The following is a 16722-nucleotide window of genomic DNA, read 5'->3' as shown; positions in this document are numbered from 1 at the left end:
CTAGCAAAAAATTTGAAAGTTTTCACTTTTACTTATGTAGTAAGTGCTATTTTTTTATAATTCTTAGCATCTCTAGCAGAACAGCAGAACATTTTCCAAAAAGCTTTCTAGGATTCTGTTCAGAATCTCAATTTGAAGAGTTAAGTATTATCAGTAGACTTTTAGAAGCATATAATTGGCATCAGAATGATATAAAAGCATTGCTCAACTGTATTGTAGACTATAAATTACTGACCATAATAATAACAACTTTTCAAACATACAGATGGGGTATATGCCCATTTGATTAGTATTAGGAATATACCTGCAACTCCACAGTGAGATGAATAACAAAACAGTTCTTTAATAAAATTGGCACACTGCCACAACAAAGTCAATGGAGTTAAACCAGTAAGAGTCTATCAAAACAACTACAAAAGTAATTACTTAGCAATGAAATTTGACATCTTAACAATAAAGGGTGAAAAAGTACTTTCAGAAAAATATTCCCCTTAGTTCAAAAATGGCACTAATCAGAGGGTCCAAATTAATTTACCTTAAATTTATTATACCTCAATTCAATTTCAAAGTAGTTTTATTACAAAAAATCACCAGGCTAGTTACAGTAAAGAGAAGTGGTTCACCATGCTGAGCACATCTTTCTAAATGTCAAATGCTACATTTCAGCAGGAAAATTTATTTGATTCCTAACTGGCCCTTTCATCTTTGATTTGGAAACCATGTAGTAAGTTTTAGACTCATCAAAGCTAATATCAGTCTAGTAATGAAAGGATGTTTTAAAGTAAGGGCAATTCTATATTGGTTCCAGCTCATGTCTGAAGATTATGTTCCATTTAAATATTTGTGTAATTCAAAGCACAAAATACAACAGATTCTCTGTTAATTTCAGGAAAGTGGAATTAAGTATCAGCATTACAAACGTTTCCAGCATTTGCACAAGACAAATATAAAGACTACTTTTGCTGCATTTTCTCTTAAACATGTTTTTCTTTAGATGCACTTGTTCATACAAGTAACTATTACACTGCTTGCTGGCCACTTGGGATTCTATGTTCTGAATTAAAGCAAAAGGTGCAACCAGGCTTCACTTCTTTAATACCAAAAATATAAAAAACTAAAAAGCACAGAATTCCTATGAAATGATGACCACTCATACTTTCAGATGATGTTAATCTAAAATGTTAATCTGAAATAAGGAAATTGTAAGAATTTCCCTGTAGCCCACTAGATTTATAATCTTCAAAATCCTCTTAGCATGTTTTGAAAAGTGCAAAGGAGGTGACTAGAGTTTATTCAATAGTTTCATAAATCTTTAACTCCATTGATTTCAATGGCTTTACTCCCACTTTCAACCTTCCTGTGAATAGGAGCAATATGAGACCCTAATGTTTTACACAGAACTAAGGAGAATTATTAAAATGGTAATTTAACTATAAATCTATAGGTCTAGCTTTGTTTTGGCTGAAATCTCCTTATGAAAGTCATATGAAGTTATACATCATATTGTTATAATGCTACTAATAAAAATGTAACTAAAATGCATTCTAAAAGGTCAACTGTATGGATGTCAGGAATAAGCATGTATTTTTTGCTATTACATAAACTAAGAGCTCATAGTTCAGTTAGATTTGGTTAACAGGATAAGCAGTATGGGCTTCAAGAAACTTCAGAAGCAAAATATATGTGAATGTTACCCTGGATTGAATGGAGGATATGCCTCAGTAGAATAAGGAAGTTGTGTCACAATTAGTAATTTTGGCTCTTTGGGTAGCAAATGTAGAATAAACTGCTGAGATGCACTTAGATATTCTCAGCCAAATTTATGCCTCAGAAAAGACCATAACAATAGTTTTACAACATCAAGAGTGAACTTTCGAGCTTTACTAAGAGGAACATTTAAAAATGTATTGCAATTCATATTCACAATTTTTTTTCAAGTAATTTGAAAGATTTGCAGGTTTTGATCCAAAAACAAGTAAATAGAAACAACAGTCATAAAAGTGTATTAATGAGGACAACTTCAAGTACACTTTAGCCTGACAGCTTAAAAAGTGAAAAGCAACACATTTCAAAGTCATAGAAAACATTTCTTCCTTGTAAACAGCACTCAAATGAAACTAATATGATTGACAAGCACCTCGCAAGCAAGCCTTGGCAACACTTAGTGCAAGTCCATCTCTTCTCTGTTTTAAGAGAAATTCCTTCACAAGTGTTTGTCTTTGCAATAACTCCTACAAAGCTCATTAGTGCCAGCCTTGGTTTATCCCCCATGTTGTGCATTTATATCTGGGATGCATTATCAACATGTGGCACATGTCCTTGACATGCACAGAAGAGTTGCACCCCAGGATAGCAGCATGCATGACAATAGTGTTGACTCTTAGTCCTTTATGGTTGCTGGGATGTAACTGAGAAATCTAATAACTGTGACAGTAGGCCTTTAGGTTTCTCCTTGCCTTTCCAGACAGTGAAGCTGCACAGACACTAATGAAAGGTTAAATGAATAGGAATAGCTGACAAGAGGTACAATAAAGAAGGGACTTGGTAATCCACAGACACTGAGCAGAGATCCTTGGCTCAAGCCGAGAAAGGACAGCACATCGTCGAGTCACAATATTTAAAACAGCTTGCTATACACAGAGTCTTTTGTGTCTGGGTACATGTCTGGCTTTGGAAGAAAAAAAAAGATACTGAAAAGAAATTTCAGCATGGGGCACTTTGGCAAATGTCAGGTCACAAAAAGGGAAAAATGTTTTTTGTTTGCTGTTACATCTTTGTATTCAACAGTAAAGAGCATTGACTAAGAGCAAAATCAAAAGTTTCAAAATAATACATCTTTGACAAATATAATAAAGTTGCAACACTAATTCAGTGTGATTCCAGCTGACAGCATAACGGGCGTTGTACATACACCCAGCCTCATTTACAGCTGATAACAGTTAACAATATGCCTTGCATACCCCTCTAAAACTTCCTATAGCTGAAGGTTTTCTAACAGGCCTAGCTTCTACAGTTTTATATGCAGTGGAATGGTAGACCTAACCAATTGCAATACTCTGAAAAAACATAGCTGAACTTCCAGACAGTGCACCAGACCATGGTGACTTGAAAACTTTTTAGTGGTTAGCTTATGGCATTTTGATTTCACTTGGCTTGTGACTTACAAATCAGCATTATGAACATTCTGGTTTTCATAATGAAAAAAAAAAATTGCAATGCCCAGCGTGGTTTTAAAGCTTCTCTAGCTTTTTAAAGTTTTCTACAAAAATTTGATATAAGTATACAGCAGGACATTAAAAAAAAATAAAGGAACAGAAAGAACTCTCTGAAGTAACAAATCAGAAGCAAATCTGATTTGTTTCGTGAATTTGTGCGAGTTCTTTTCACCTAAAATATTTCAAAAGTACTGAAATAGACACCAGAGATGAAAATAACTCAGTCTCAAAATCCTTGATTTACCTGGAGTAAGAAAAAAAAAGCATTTACATATCTATCTAGAGTATAAAATATACATATTTATAATATGTGGTGAGAGTACTATGGGAAGATTCTAAATTAGAGAACCTCTTTGAACAACCACATTAAATTACAGCAGAACTCCTGTGTGTACTAAGATTCTAATAATCAACAAATAAAGGGTTTTACTAGCACAGCACATAATGAGAGCTACTGTGTGAGAGATAAAGGAGACAAATCTGGTGCTTTATCTCACTGGATTATATAATTTACTGAAATGGTAAATAAGTTTGTCCAAAGTAACACTTATAAAAGCTGCCACATAAATATTAAGCAGCAATTATGATCAATATATTTTCAGGAAAAATATGTCAGAATTTAGGTGGGATGAAACTGACACAGAATACAAGGTTTAGACAGATGCTTTTTATTAAGCCATGTTAAATGCTATTCTTCTAAATTAAGTACAAATTCCTGGCTAGATTAGGAAGTGATACACATTTCCAAAATGACAGATACACTCTATTTGTTTTGTATTTTATGAGGAACCTTTTGTATTTCCAGACATGCACATTTTTTCCTAACACATACTAATAGTAGACATTAAATCAAATTAAATCATTAAATCAAAAGCTCTGTGCAAACCTGCAGACTGAAAGTCAGGACTCTCATTAAACAATATTCAGCGATGAAAAGACTTCACATTCTAGTGACAGTGTCCAAAGTGCAAAAGGGAAAGGGACACTGCCAGAAACGCCCATCTTTGAGACGAAAGAAAAATAAATTTGGTTTTTGTACAAAATCCAATGTTTTACTTGGACTTGTTTTAATGTAATTGCTTTGCTGTTGGTCATTTCTGCTTTGTTTGAAATTCACAAGATCTGTAGTCAGCCACATATCCTACTGACATACATGGATACATAACATAGAATAAAGCCACCTCAAAGTCTAATTTCTAGATCCTGGGCTCTGAAAAAAATTAGTAATGAGCCCTCCCTTTTCCAGAATATTTTTCCCCCTTCTTCTTACCTATGGCATATCTACTAAAATCCGGAAGCTCCCTCTAGCTCTGCAGAGGAGCTTAACTGACCAATGATCCTTTACAGTTCCTTTCCATTTTCAAAACCAATACTAAGAGAGAGTGAGAGCAGTATGTCCCTTACATAATAAGCTTTCTTGTTTCCATTCAGCAATGTTTTCAATTCTACAACTTGAAAGGAGGTGGATTGTATGTGAGAACATCTGCTATGAAATACAGAAAGTTAAATACTCCTTACTATTGTGTAGCACACTAAAGACCCTCTTAATCATTTCCAACTTACACTTTATTTACCAAATTCTGGTTTGAAATCTCACATTGTTTGACAACCCAGGCATGTATGTATTTAAACACACACAAACACACACACAGCCCCCTCCATGCCACTTTCCAAGTGCAATACAATGTACAAAAACCTGACAGATAATACTACAGCTCCACGTAAAACCCAGATTTTAATTAAAAAATGTTAGTTAAAATCAATTTGTTGGTAAACGCTGGTTTTCCAGAAAACCAGTAATGCCAGTGGTAATTTGCTGACTTTATTTTCACCTACCATAATATTTACACATACCATTTGTAATGGCTTTTATTGTTTAATCTCCACTGCATTTCAGTATTGGATACTGTGGAATTACAGTTATTTAGCAGGCTATAAATAATGTAGTTGGCATGTGCAATTGATATTTAAAATGTCTTACAACAACTGTAAAAGCCTCATTACAGACTAGCAAATCATTTCTACCAAGCAAGTTCAACCGACAAACACCAAAGCAAACCTGCAGTCTATACTGCAAGCATGGTTGTTTTATTTAAATAAAACACATTTAATGCAGCGTGCAATGGACCATCAGTACAAACTTTATTAAATAAGAAAGCAAAGTTCCAAAGTAATATGATTATTTTGAAGTTTTTGCAAATAAAACTGTAATAATAAAAATAAAAGGAATTCTCAGTAACAACAGAAAGAATAGCTTACTTTCCCCTCCCCCCTCTATGAGCTAGTGTCCAATTTCTTCTTTTCTGAACAGCTGTATTATCCAACTTAAGTTGCTCTGCTAATTTCAGTCCCACAAGGACTAACTTGGAAGGCAAAAAAGTACTAGAAAAGATCAATTTGCTGGGAAAGATCAAATGAGAAAACTGTGGGGACAGCACCAGGTCATAGTATGAAGAACTAAGCAGACCTGTTCTTCATTAACTTAAGCTCTCTTGGGATGTCACACACTACCTGTCCATAGGCTTATTGAACCGCCTAACCCTCATCTCTGTACCATTCTTCTGGGCCCAAGTGAATCATATCCTGCTGCTGACAAGTTAGCAGGGGACTGCGGCTGCAACATGAAAGTACTTTTCTTTCTTGTCTAAATCAGGCAGATTTTTGAAAAGAGGACACAGCACTGACTCGTGACATGGCAAGATGAAATGAGAGGTCTGGGCTGGTCTTCGAGCTGTGTAGATAAAAGTAATCAAATGACACTCCTGGAATGCAAATTGGCATTCTTGACTGCAGCAATTGCACAACCATGAAACATCTCTGACAGCAAGCAAGATTAGGACAAAATGTTATGTAAAGCACTGAACTCAAAAACTCACTAGAAAATTCAAACTGTAACATTTACATTTTAATACAGCAATAGCCGTCTCTGCTTTTTTCTGTTTCTTTACTTTGTTTACTGCAATCACATACCCGTCTTTCTCAAATGCCTCAATAATAAAAATGTAATGTGATTTAAGGCATAGATCTGCTCCTAAAAGTTTTTTTTTCCGCTAAAATGTCACATTGTTGTATTTTTTACAAAACAATGTACCAAGGAAGGGTTTTTCTATTACATGTGCAAGACGTGTGCTCAAGGAACACTTTCATAATCTCAAAAAAAAGCAGTTTCAAAATTTGCTCATAATAAATGTTTACAATATGCAGTTAGACTTTTCTAAACGTGGATCAGGTAAAGACGAATCATTTGAAATATTTACTAAGTTTTAAAATTCACATGCTTTAGGATTTTAAGGCAGAACATACATAGAGCTAGTTGGCTCATTAATACTAGACAGTTTAAAATGAAACTACGGTGTATCAGAGAGCACATATGCCCCATTAAATTTCAGATGAAAAAATCCTGCCATTTTTAAGGGCAAGGAAAGTTCCAAATACTTTTGCAGGAACTTGATATTCTTGCGCAGATCTGATGATCAGGCTTATTAAATATTACTGTCTGAAATTAACTCAGTACTTAAACTGTGAACATTTGTTCTCTGAAACGATGACAAAAATGCTACCCATTTTATAATTCATCTATGGAGATGGGTTGTAATACAGAGGGGGAAATGGAACATAATGAGAAATACAAGCCCACTTCCACTAAAAAATATATCAAAAACTACTATATACAGCTAACATACAGGTTAAGAAAAGAAGTAAGTAATATCCTTCTATTTCATACTTAAAAAATAGCTTCAAACCATTTTAACCGTCAACCAGACACACACACACACAAAAGACACTCGTTGCCACTTTAATCCTGGGTACACCAGATTACTACATGATGTCTTTTGTGCATCAATTTTACAACAGCTTGACTCTAGGGTAAATGGGAACTATCATAAATCGCATGCTGCTTTCAAAACCACTTTAATTTCTGTCAGTGTTACTGTAACCACAGTCCTGGGCACATGCTGCTTTTTCCCCCTCCCTTTTTTTTTCGGTTTTTTTTCCTTGTTGTCTACATTTGACAGTTGCATCTCCTACACTCCAATTGTGGCTTTGATCACTGAAACAAGACATGTCATGTTAGGAAGATAGGGAAAAACACAAACTCTCCATCGTAAACTGCCTTCCTTCACCCAGACATACTCAATCTGTAGTTTGCTGTATATACATACATGCATGTATGCAGGCATAAACATACACGTGTATAAGTATATAGAAATATGGATATATATGCACACTTGCATGTGTGTGTGTACATATGTATGTGTATATTCAAGGCACATAAAAGAGCTCTGTAACATCCCTGGAGTGAGGTGACAAAGGCTGACTGAAAGCAGAGCAGTAGTCAAACAGCAACTGGAAATACACTACTTCATTGACTATGGGATGATCACCGTTCATCACTAGCTGAGGTCGATCCACGTTGCAAACAGTTATCATTCTACACGTTAAGTGTAGTCAGGGCTTAAATGAGCTTGTCTTTCGCAGCTGTTTAACCTATATTCACATAACAACCCAGACAAACGGACTTCAGTCAAATGAGATCCTTGGCCATTTCACCTTTTAATTTTTAAATTAAAAACCCAAGCCCAGATCCTGCTTTGCAAAACCCCTACTGTAAATGAGGTGTTTATTTGCACAGAACATGAAATAAGCAGCAAAAACTTGTTCAAAGTTGGTTTTTGAGGGGTTCCACCTTCCCTTTTACATTTAGGGCATCAGCATAACTCTGCAAGTTCTGTTAGCAGTCGCTGATTGGAGAGGTGCAAACTGCAAGCACATGCACAACAAAAAGAAAAGAGTTTCGGAGGGAAGGTGGATTTACACTCCTGTCTCCCTGCCGCAGGCGTTGTTTCACACGCGAACACACAGCTCCTTCCCGCTCTCAAAGGTTACCTTTACATTGTGTGCAAACCGTACTCATTTCCGAGCAGAAGGTGGTGGCCAAAATACATCAGACCACCGTATGTCCCATTCAACCCCACTCTACCTTCACTCTCCCTCCCTCCATCCGCAAACACTTTTTTTTTACACTAGCTTCTCATCTTTAGCGAAAGGAAGGAGGCGGTAAAAAGCATGTGGCCATCCCATTTCAACCCCCCAAACTCACTTAAAGTTTAGCACAACCTCTTAAGACATTTTTCCCCCAATCCACGCAGCACAGAGCTGATTTATTTATTTATTATCCGCCTCCTTCTCCTTGCCCGGCTGCTTGTTTCTTTGAAGGCTGAAACAGACAGATAGCGAGCAGGGCTGCTTGTGTTGCTGCACAATTTATTAATCAAATCAAACCAAAGTAAAGGCTAGAATGAAAACGAAAGGCTGCTGGAAACTTCTTACCATCTCTGCATGCTGGTTGTCAAGTGCACCCCCTGTCTCTCGATCTCCTCTCAGCGGCAGTGCCTGCACCCTTCCTTTTGCCTCTGGGCTCTCAGCGCTACACTCTCTTTCCCCCCTCCCTTTCTACTTCGCCCCCTCCCCGGGTGATTTGAACTAAAAATTGAGATTTTTTAAAAAATACTTCTCCCCCTTAAAAAACAAACAAAAAAAAAAAAAAAAACCCCAAACAAAAAAACCCCGCACCAGTGACCAAAAAACAAAAAAAAAAAAAAAAAAAGAAAAAGCAGCTGCAACAGCAGCGACAGTTCCTCTCTCCCCTCCCCCCCCACCCTCTCTCTCGCTCTCTGACTCTTTCAAAACTTCAGCCCCCAAAGTTCAGCCCGAGCAGCACGGAGAAAGAAAGAGAAAGAGCTTTCAGCGGAGAGCTGGAAACGATGGGAGGAGGGACCCAGGTTCGGGTCAAAGCCTCCACAGGTTGGTTTGTTGTTGTTGGGATCTTTGCTGGGGAAGGGGAGGCGGGGGGGGGGCGGAGGGAGGCTGCGAGAGGGTCCGAGAGGGCAGCACTGCTTCCTCGTAACCCCGCGCTCTCGAGCGAGGGCGGCAGGCAGGGAGGCAGAGGGGGTTACTTTTTCACACACACACCCCCGACTGCTCTTTCCCCTTCCCTCTGCCTTCTCCCTCCCCCGCAAACTTTCAGTGCCAGGCGGGGGCCGCGGCAGGGGCCGCCCGCGCCCAGCTGTCAAAAACACCCAGCGGCCGCCGCCAACTTTGTGGTGAGGGTGGCCGGCGGCGCCGCGCGGGGCTGCTGCCCCTCTGCCTCCTCTGCCCCCTTTCGCCTTCCCGTCCTCCGCCCCGCTGCTCCTCGAGCGCCTGCAGTCCCTCCCGCTGCTTCTCTCTTCCTTATCGGCTCCAGGCGCGGCCGGAGAGAGCGAGAAGGAAGGCGGCAAGGCGAAATAAAGCTGGAGGGAGGGCTGAGAGGGGGCAGAGAGACGCCGGAAAATGGAGCGTAGTCCAGAGGAGGGGGTAAGGAGCCGGAGGGGGAGAGAGTTAGTAAGGAAGGGAAAAGTTAGGCAAAGTTTTTGCTCGTGGTGCCGGTTTCCCGCTTCCCACCCATTGCTCCATCAGCTCCCAGGGCTCTGCTGCGGCGGCGGCGGCGGCGGCGGCTGCTGCTCGGTGTGGGATCTGAGGAAATATTTTGTAAAAGGGTGGGATTTTTTTTTTTTCTCCCCTCAGTGGAAGGGGGGGGGGGGGTGAGGGAGGCGGGAGGAGGTGAGCCGTCACGGTTGTACGTTCGCAGGGAACAGACAAGAGTCACATCTGTGTGTGACACGGAGCCAAACCGAGCGAAACCCTGCCCCGGCGGCGCCGTGGAAGCGCAGCCGCCGCGGCGGCCCCGGCTGGGCGCGCAGGCACACAGCGGCCGGCCGGGCGCGCTCCCGCGGGGCGCGGGGTGGGGCGGGACGTTCCGCGCCCTCCCGCGGCCGCCGGCGGACGGGCCCGCGCCTCTCCGCACAGAGCCACTGCACGGAGCGGGACCGCGGCGCCGCCGACCGCCGGTGCCCGCTGTCCCCTCGGAAACCTTCCCTTACCGGTTCGAAGCGCGGGTCTCCACGCGAGCCCCGCCGAGGGGGTGGCACGGCCCGCCCGCGTCGCACGGGCTGCTCGGCCGGGGGAAGGTGGCCGGGGGCTGTCGGGCTTCACCTGCGGGGACCGGCAGCCCGGCCCGGCTGTCCCTCGTGTCCTGCCCGAGAAGGCGCTGAGGGTCACCGGTGCGGTCAAACCCGGCTCCCCTCGTCAGGCGCCGTGTAAACACGAGGCTTATACACGAGGTTTAAACGCGACCGGACCGTTAAAAAGTGAACACGAGGAGAACTTTCCAGGCGATGTGAAACACAGATAGCTCATTTTGCTCCCTTTTGGTGTAGCTGGAAACTCAGATGACCTAGCACGAATTGAGAAAAATTGAGAGGAGATGGGAGGTAGCCGTCTGCACTCCTGATTTTTCCTGCATCTGCCGTGGACTGAACTCACAGTAAGCTTGCTGTAATGAACGGCACGTCCCCGTGAATTGCCAACTTCCCAAGCTTGTTACCATATTTTGGCATCTTTGTTACTTGTGCATTTCCTATGCCTGTCAGAAGAGAGAAGCGTAAATTATCTGTGTCAGTATCAGAACCAGTTTTTCATAAAACCCGATTTAATAGATCTTTCTGATTCTCTTGAAAATTCATTCTGTTTTCTGGGTATTTGTCAGGTACCTTCATTAGGCATAATGTGCATCAGCTTATGAACAGGATTTGCAGTGTCCACACTTCATCAGGATTAGTTTTGATCTTTGAGAGCATGTTTGAGGCTCTAGACAAGGATTCACAAGGATTTCTCATTCGTCAGGATTTTGCTGTTTTCTTATGGAAGTACCATAACCAATGAAGATTTTGAGTACTTTATAGCCGTTCTAAAAAAAAAAAAAAAAAAAAAAAAAAAATCACACGACTAATTAAGCCATGACTTGGTGCATTTTCTGACAACGGGGAGAGATAAGAAAAACCTTGTTAATTATTTCAAAGTCACATTTTATCGCACATGAAAACACATTTGCCCTTTTGAACCAGGGAAGGGCCAAGAAGTTGCCAAAAAATTGTGTTCACACAGCCCCCTCGTGGTCAAAGCCTTCAGAGCCTCACAATCACCTCTACTCGCATGAGCGAGAGAGAAGGGTCCAAGCAGCCTGATGCAAATTAGAAATAAAGTGCTGAAACCTTGGCTCGCAAAAGGCATGGTCACCTGCTAGAAAAAAGATATGCCATACCCATTACACGGCTAATCTTTACTGTGCAGTTTCACAGAAGTGAATCAAAAGTTAGAAATGGTTCCAGCATTGTGAGGGGAAAGTATTAGAGTCGGTAGATGGCCATTCAACTAAATTTAAACTCAGATTTCCATACTACATTGGAAAACTGTTGTTTGTTTGGTTTTTTTTTGACTGGGGTAAGGCATTTGAAGGATATATTTCTATATGCACTAAATTAATAGATTACAATGGTAATAATATCAATAAAAATTTGATCTAAGCTCTGATCTGTCATTTCAAAGAAAATGTAAGTGTAGACAATCATTAATAGCTTCCAGTTACTTTATTTTTAAAGACTCTAAGTAATTTTATATGAAAACTAATGAAGCTTCATGGAGTTACTCCTTTATTATCTTGCTTGATATTTGCTTCAGCATTTTTAAACCTTTTTTTTCCTCTGCCTGTCAATAAGTCATGTCTTTTGTATTGGCAGTATATTACAGCCTCTTGAAAGCTGATGAGGAGGTAAAATAGCTGGAGGCAAGATGGCTGTTGGGAGTTCTGATTCTTGGGTTGACATTATGGGATTACAGGATAAACATTGTGGAGTAAGACACTTCTGCTTATTGAATCAGTACCAAAATAACTAACTGGTGGCATTTTAATACATAACATCATTAGTCTTCAGACTGAACAAGCTCCAAGTGTTTCTGAAATCTTACATCTTTCAAAGCCATGCTTTCAGTCACATACAAAATAGTGTTTTAAATTTCCATTGAGTTCCTGCTTTCAAGTTTGTCTACTATGTGGTATATTCTGAGATAAAACGAAGAAGATAGGGCCCTTATTAAAATGCTATACCATCCACATGCACAGTGACTTTTGTTTCTTCATAGTGCTGCAATGACTGTGAAATCAGCATGACATTACTATTGCAGGAAATGACAACACAGCTCTACGTGTAGTTCAGTGTCTCAAAAGACAGCATACAGACTTGTGGTGTTTCACAGGACTATCTTAGGACTTCTCAAAATGGGTAACTATCTTAAATTTTGGATATCATAAGGTTTCAGAAAGTAAGTGCAAAGCCTAAACTTTTACTTGCTTCTTAGTCTAATGATATTTTTTGTCAGTGTCTCTAACAATTGCAGCCTCATCAACAGGCATATAAAGAGGAACAAGTTTTTCTCATTGTAGTTTTCCTTCAAAACCAGCCATGACCACCGTAAGGATTTAGTAGTAGTCCTTGTCTGAGATTCATTAGCCTGAACAAATTCAGAAAGTAAAATATTTTTCTTCAGGTTTTTTAGTGTTTGTTTGTTGGGATTTGGGGGAGGATTTTTTTGTTGTTGTTGTTGTTGTTTGGTTTGTTCTTTTGCTTTTGGGTTTGTTTTTTTTTTTGGTTGGTTGTTTCTGTTTTTCACAGATTGGAGCAACTGCAAATTAGAGTATAGTAGCAACTGCAACTTGGGAAGAATGGAAACATAGTTCATCTAAATTGTGATGTCTCCAAAGTGTGGTGTTTCTCTGCTGTCTTGATCCTATTTCTCACAGAAGGAATTTATGGTTTGTTTGAATCTTTTGCCCATTTTGTGAACCTGGAGCTGCACTTCAGAGGATGTGCCCAACCAACAGAGCAGAGGTGAGACAATAAGGCACCAGAATCCTGAAAGGGTTACCAAACTGAAATCTTCTATATTTTGGTGAGTGACAGGGTAAGACAGAACACTTCTAGAGAATGGTATAATTGAAATGTAAATGAAAATGGAGTTTACTGTAAGAAGAATTGTCAATAGAGAAATTATTCCAGTCCTGAATATGAAACCTGTTTTCTGTAATCCACAGCTTGTACTGGGGCAAAGAATCCAATCCAAAAATACCTATCAACATTCTAGACCAATGCCATTATGAAGTCCTAATCTCATTATTCATTTTATTTAGGAATATGGCTGTACCATCCATATATATACTGAATATTTGTATTTTGTATTAGGTTCCTATCCTATGCTAAATATTAGTTACAACAGCTAGCCTGGCTTCTAGCATGACTTACAAAAGACAGGCTCCTACTTTCTATTAGAGATTCTTCTTTTTTTTTTTTTTTTTTTAGGTGCTTTTATTTGAGTTTTATGCTAGTCAGTCTATTAGATTGCGATATTTGGGAGAACTTCAACCATTGTCAATAATTTGATTAGAAGAGAATCTTGTGAGCACTTACTATAAAAAAGAATCTAAAGGTTTCTTGGGCAAAGTATCATTTCCTGATAGAATTGGAAGTTTGACCTGATGTTGGCGTAGTATAAAGGATGCTACTTCTGAAGAGGTTCACCTAAATATAGCTCTGAACCCCAGGGGTCTGAGGCAAGATGTGGAAAATTAAGCAGGAGTCTTGGGAGAGAAGGTCCATTCATGATACAGGTACTTTGTTTAGAGAATATCATCCTTTCTGTGTACTCAATGCAGACACATCTTGCAGGAAGAAAAGAGTATATGATTATACAATTTCAGACACCATGTACTTATCACATCGAAGGGCTGAAATAATGTTGCATAGACACTTGTAATGATAACATTTCTGAACTTCTGAACATAAAACTTTCTCACCCCTGCTAGCTAGTAGTCAAAATTCAGTATTAATACATGAAACTATGTCAAATAAAAATACTGATATACTGTGGTGTTCCAAGTCAGAAAGTATTTTTGTCATGGAAGAAGTGAAGTAAGAGTAGCTAATTATGTTTCCTTTGCTTCTTGTGCTAAAATATTGAAGGTGATTCAAAGCCTTTCCAGCACTTAAATGTTGCTAAGTCCACTCTGTCATAATGGTGGTTTTGGGGGATGAAAGAAAGGTTGTCTGCAACATAACCATCTCCTTTTCTTTTTGTACAATAGCCTCTGTACCAAATCTTTTCTAACACTCTCTTAGAGGTTGCTACCACACAGTTTGATTTATCCTAAACTTTCCCAAAAGCATTAGCAGATGTTCTTAAAGACAAATATTGTTCCAGTACTGTGTGCGCTCAGCTGAAAGAATATATATTAAAAGCAATAGAAATAGATGTTACTTCATAGTTCTACAACAGCTTTTGTAAGGGACACTTGAAGGTTTTAAACATACGCAAAGAAACAAAACTGTTCAACCACCTTAGAGATGGATGGAATATGGTGCACTAAGTTTCAGAAGCTTGCTTAAAGTAGTAAAAAAAGTAAAAATATATGTTTTGGATCTATTTGCTAGTTCTATTATTATCCTTTCTCCAATAAGAATACATATGTTTACATTTAAGACTTCTCCAGATTGAAGTTTTCCTCTTTCTTTATTGTCACTTCCAATCTTTGTCCATCAAAATTGTTTTCTGTAACTTAGTAATTGCTAGTCAGAGACCACACGTAGTGTTCTGTATGCATTCTGGAATATGTTTCAGCTTATCTCATGTAACACTTGAGGGTATTTTTCCCAAGTGAATCTCAATGTTTTTCAGTTCTCTTAGTGTTTTACCATTTGTTTTCCTTATATTACACCAGTCAAAAATGATTGCCTTGGAGAGTTAGTTGTGAGCATGATGGGAAAGTCTCTTTTTTCTTATTCAGTTTAACTGCTTTAGTCTTGAACTATAATTGTTGAAGGGATTTTACTTCTTTCATCCTGGTATCTTACAATGAGTATTTATGCACTTAGCTTGATCTGATAAATTAGTTTTAATGAATAAAATGTCCCAGTCAGAGCTAATGGCGATCTGTGGCTCAGTATCTTAAAAACAATAAAAATGTCAAACGTAATATGGCAGGGCAAGTGACAGAATCTTTCATTTCAAGTCTTGAAAGATTATTGCTAAGATTTCCCTACTTTTAGAAAAACTATTTTTCTGCTATTCACACCTTGCTTAAATGGTGGCTTAATATGGATATGGCAACCTAAGCTGAATATAGTACTGAGCATTAAAGCAGGCTTTAAATAATGTGGCATGAAGTTTCATCATCCATCATAACTTCACTATTCCTTTATATTTTTATTTTTAGTGATTGCTTCCAACATTACAATACTATTTGATCTTCACATAAAGAGAAAGAAGAGAGGGCAGAAGAATTGACAACTTGATCCTAGCCTTCTTACAAAAGACCAACTTTTAGGTTTTGACCTCTCCTAGAAGTGGATTCAACTTCTCTAATAGCAGATACTTACTAGGTCATGTTTGAACCTGAGCTTGATTGTAAGCCTCACATCCAGAGATCTAGTTAGAATGCCAAGTACTCTCACTGCTTTTATTATAAACACTTTGCTGGGGATGTCTAATAGCCTTCCTGTACTTGTTCATTTTGGTGAGGTAAAATTACAAAAAGGTGTAGACTTTGCTATTGGCATTACTTCAAATCTTAGAAACTTTGAAAAAATAGGAAATTAAATTATTGTGTCCAAAAACTTGTTTCCTTTTTAAAGTACTTTTTCATCCATGCACTTCGTCCACTGTGTCATAAGCCAACTACTGTTTGCAATTGACAATGCTATCCAGGTAGAACTCCAAATTTCCTTTCTGTTTTTTGGCTGTGCACTTTCAGTGAGTTTGATGTCCCATCCGAAGAGTTGGTCTGCGATGTTATACCAATTTTTCCAAAATTATGGCCCTACCAGTGTGTGTATGTACACATATATATATGAAATTAATAAGAGAAATTTATTCCATGTGTGTATGGACATGGAGAAAAAGAGAATGTGGGAAATAATGAACAGTTGGCTGAATAGTTCTTTTTGAACCCTCAAATATTTTGGAGTCAGTAGAAAATTCAAATGTGGGTCTGCTAACATTGGTAACTTGTAGTTTGTGAATTTAATTAATTATGCAGGGCAAGAGAGTCTTTCAGTATATTTGATTTCAAGGATATAAAAATGTGACTTTCTACTATGAAAGTTACTTTGCACTTGTGTAATTCACCCTACCAGTACTGTTAAGGAATACCTCTGCTCAGAGCAGAGCTAGAGGTGATGAGGACAGGGCATTGGCTCTAAGGAAGAAATTAAACAAATGAAGTTATCTTTTGAAGGACTGCAAGAAACTACTCGTTGTGAAATACTCTCACATAAAGAGTTGGTATTCTTAGATTATGACATTTGAGTCTGTAGCAGCTGAGATTTTCTTTGCAATAATGTTATTCTCTGTGTGTATATATATATATATGTGTATATAAAAATATATATATAAGCGGTACTTCTTAACAGTACTGGTAGGGTGAATTGTAGTTATGCTCTCTACACTCTTTGTGATTTCTTGGTGTATCTGAGAAGCCTTCGTGTGCACATATCCTCTATGACTTCTGTAAATGGCTACACTGTGTGCAAGCAAAAGCCGTTTTATATTGGATACACATAAATAAAAAAGGGTGTCAGTA

The 16722-nt window shown here is 38.8% G+C and overlaps 2 protein-coding genes and 1 long non-coding RNA gene across 5 annotated transcripts in view; 2 read left to right on the top strand and 1 right to left on the bottom strand.

Annotated features, from left to right (window-relative positions):
- BNC2 (basonuclin zinc finger protein 2) overlaps nt 1-8679 on the bottom strand; it is a 336793-nt gene extending 328114 nt beyond the window's left edge. For both annotated transcript variants that reach the window (XM_085041803.1, XM_085041801.1), the window contains exon 1: nt 8547-8679. In XM_085041803.1, the coding sequence (XP_084897929.1) occupies nt 8547-8549 (3 nt within the window). In that variant the 5' untranslated portion in view covers nt 8550-8679. The remainder of the gene's footprint in view (nt 1-8546) is intronic.
- A 207-nt stretch (nt 8680-8886) lies between these two features.
- Nucleotides 8887-11746, top strand: LOC146424784 (uncharacterized). Its single transcript, XM_085042187.1, has 2 exons — nt 8887-9020; nt 9844-11746. The coding sequence occupies exons 1-2, from the start codon at nt 8981-8983 to the stop codon at nt 10353-10355; spliced, it is 552 nt and encodes a 183-aa protein (XP_084898313.1). The 5' UTR covers nt 8887-8980; the 3' UTR covers nt 10356-11746.
- A 1023-nt stretch (nt 11747-12769) lies between these two features.
- LOC146424783 (uncharacterized) lies at nt 12770-16722 on the top strand. 2 transcript variants are annotated; one of them, XR_014846724.1, is made up of 2 exons: nt 12770-13040; nt 15358-16722. It is a non-coding gene; the product is annotated as an uncharacterized LOC146424783 (long non-coding RNA). The 2 variants fall into 2 exon arrangements; XR_014846725.1 differs by having other exon boundaries at nt 12770-13052.

The sequence above is a fragment of the Lichenostomus cassidix genome, chromosome Z (genome assembly GCF_008360975.1).
Source record: "Lichenostomus cassidix isolate B80296 chromosome Z, HeHo_3.0, whole genome shotgun sequence".
NCBI classification, from domain to species: domain Eukaryota; kingdom Metazoa; phylum Chordata; class Aves; order Passeriformes; family Meliphagidae; genus Lichenostomus; species Lichenostomus cassidix.
Note: the sequence above shows the minus strand (reverse complement) of the source record. Positions and strands in the feature narration are given on the sequence as shown.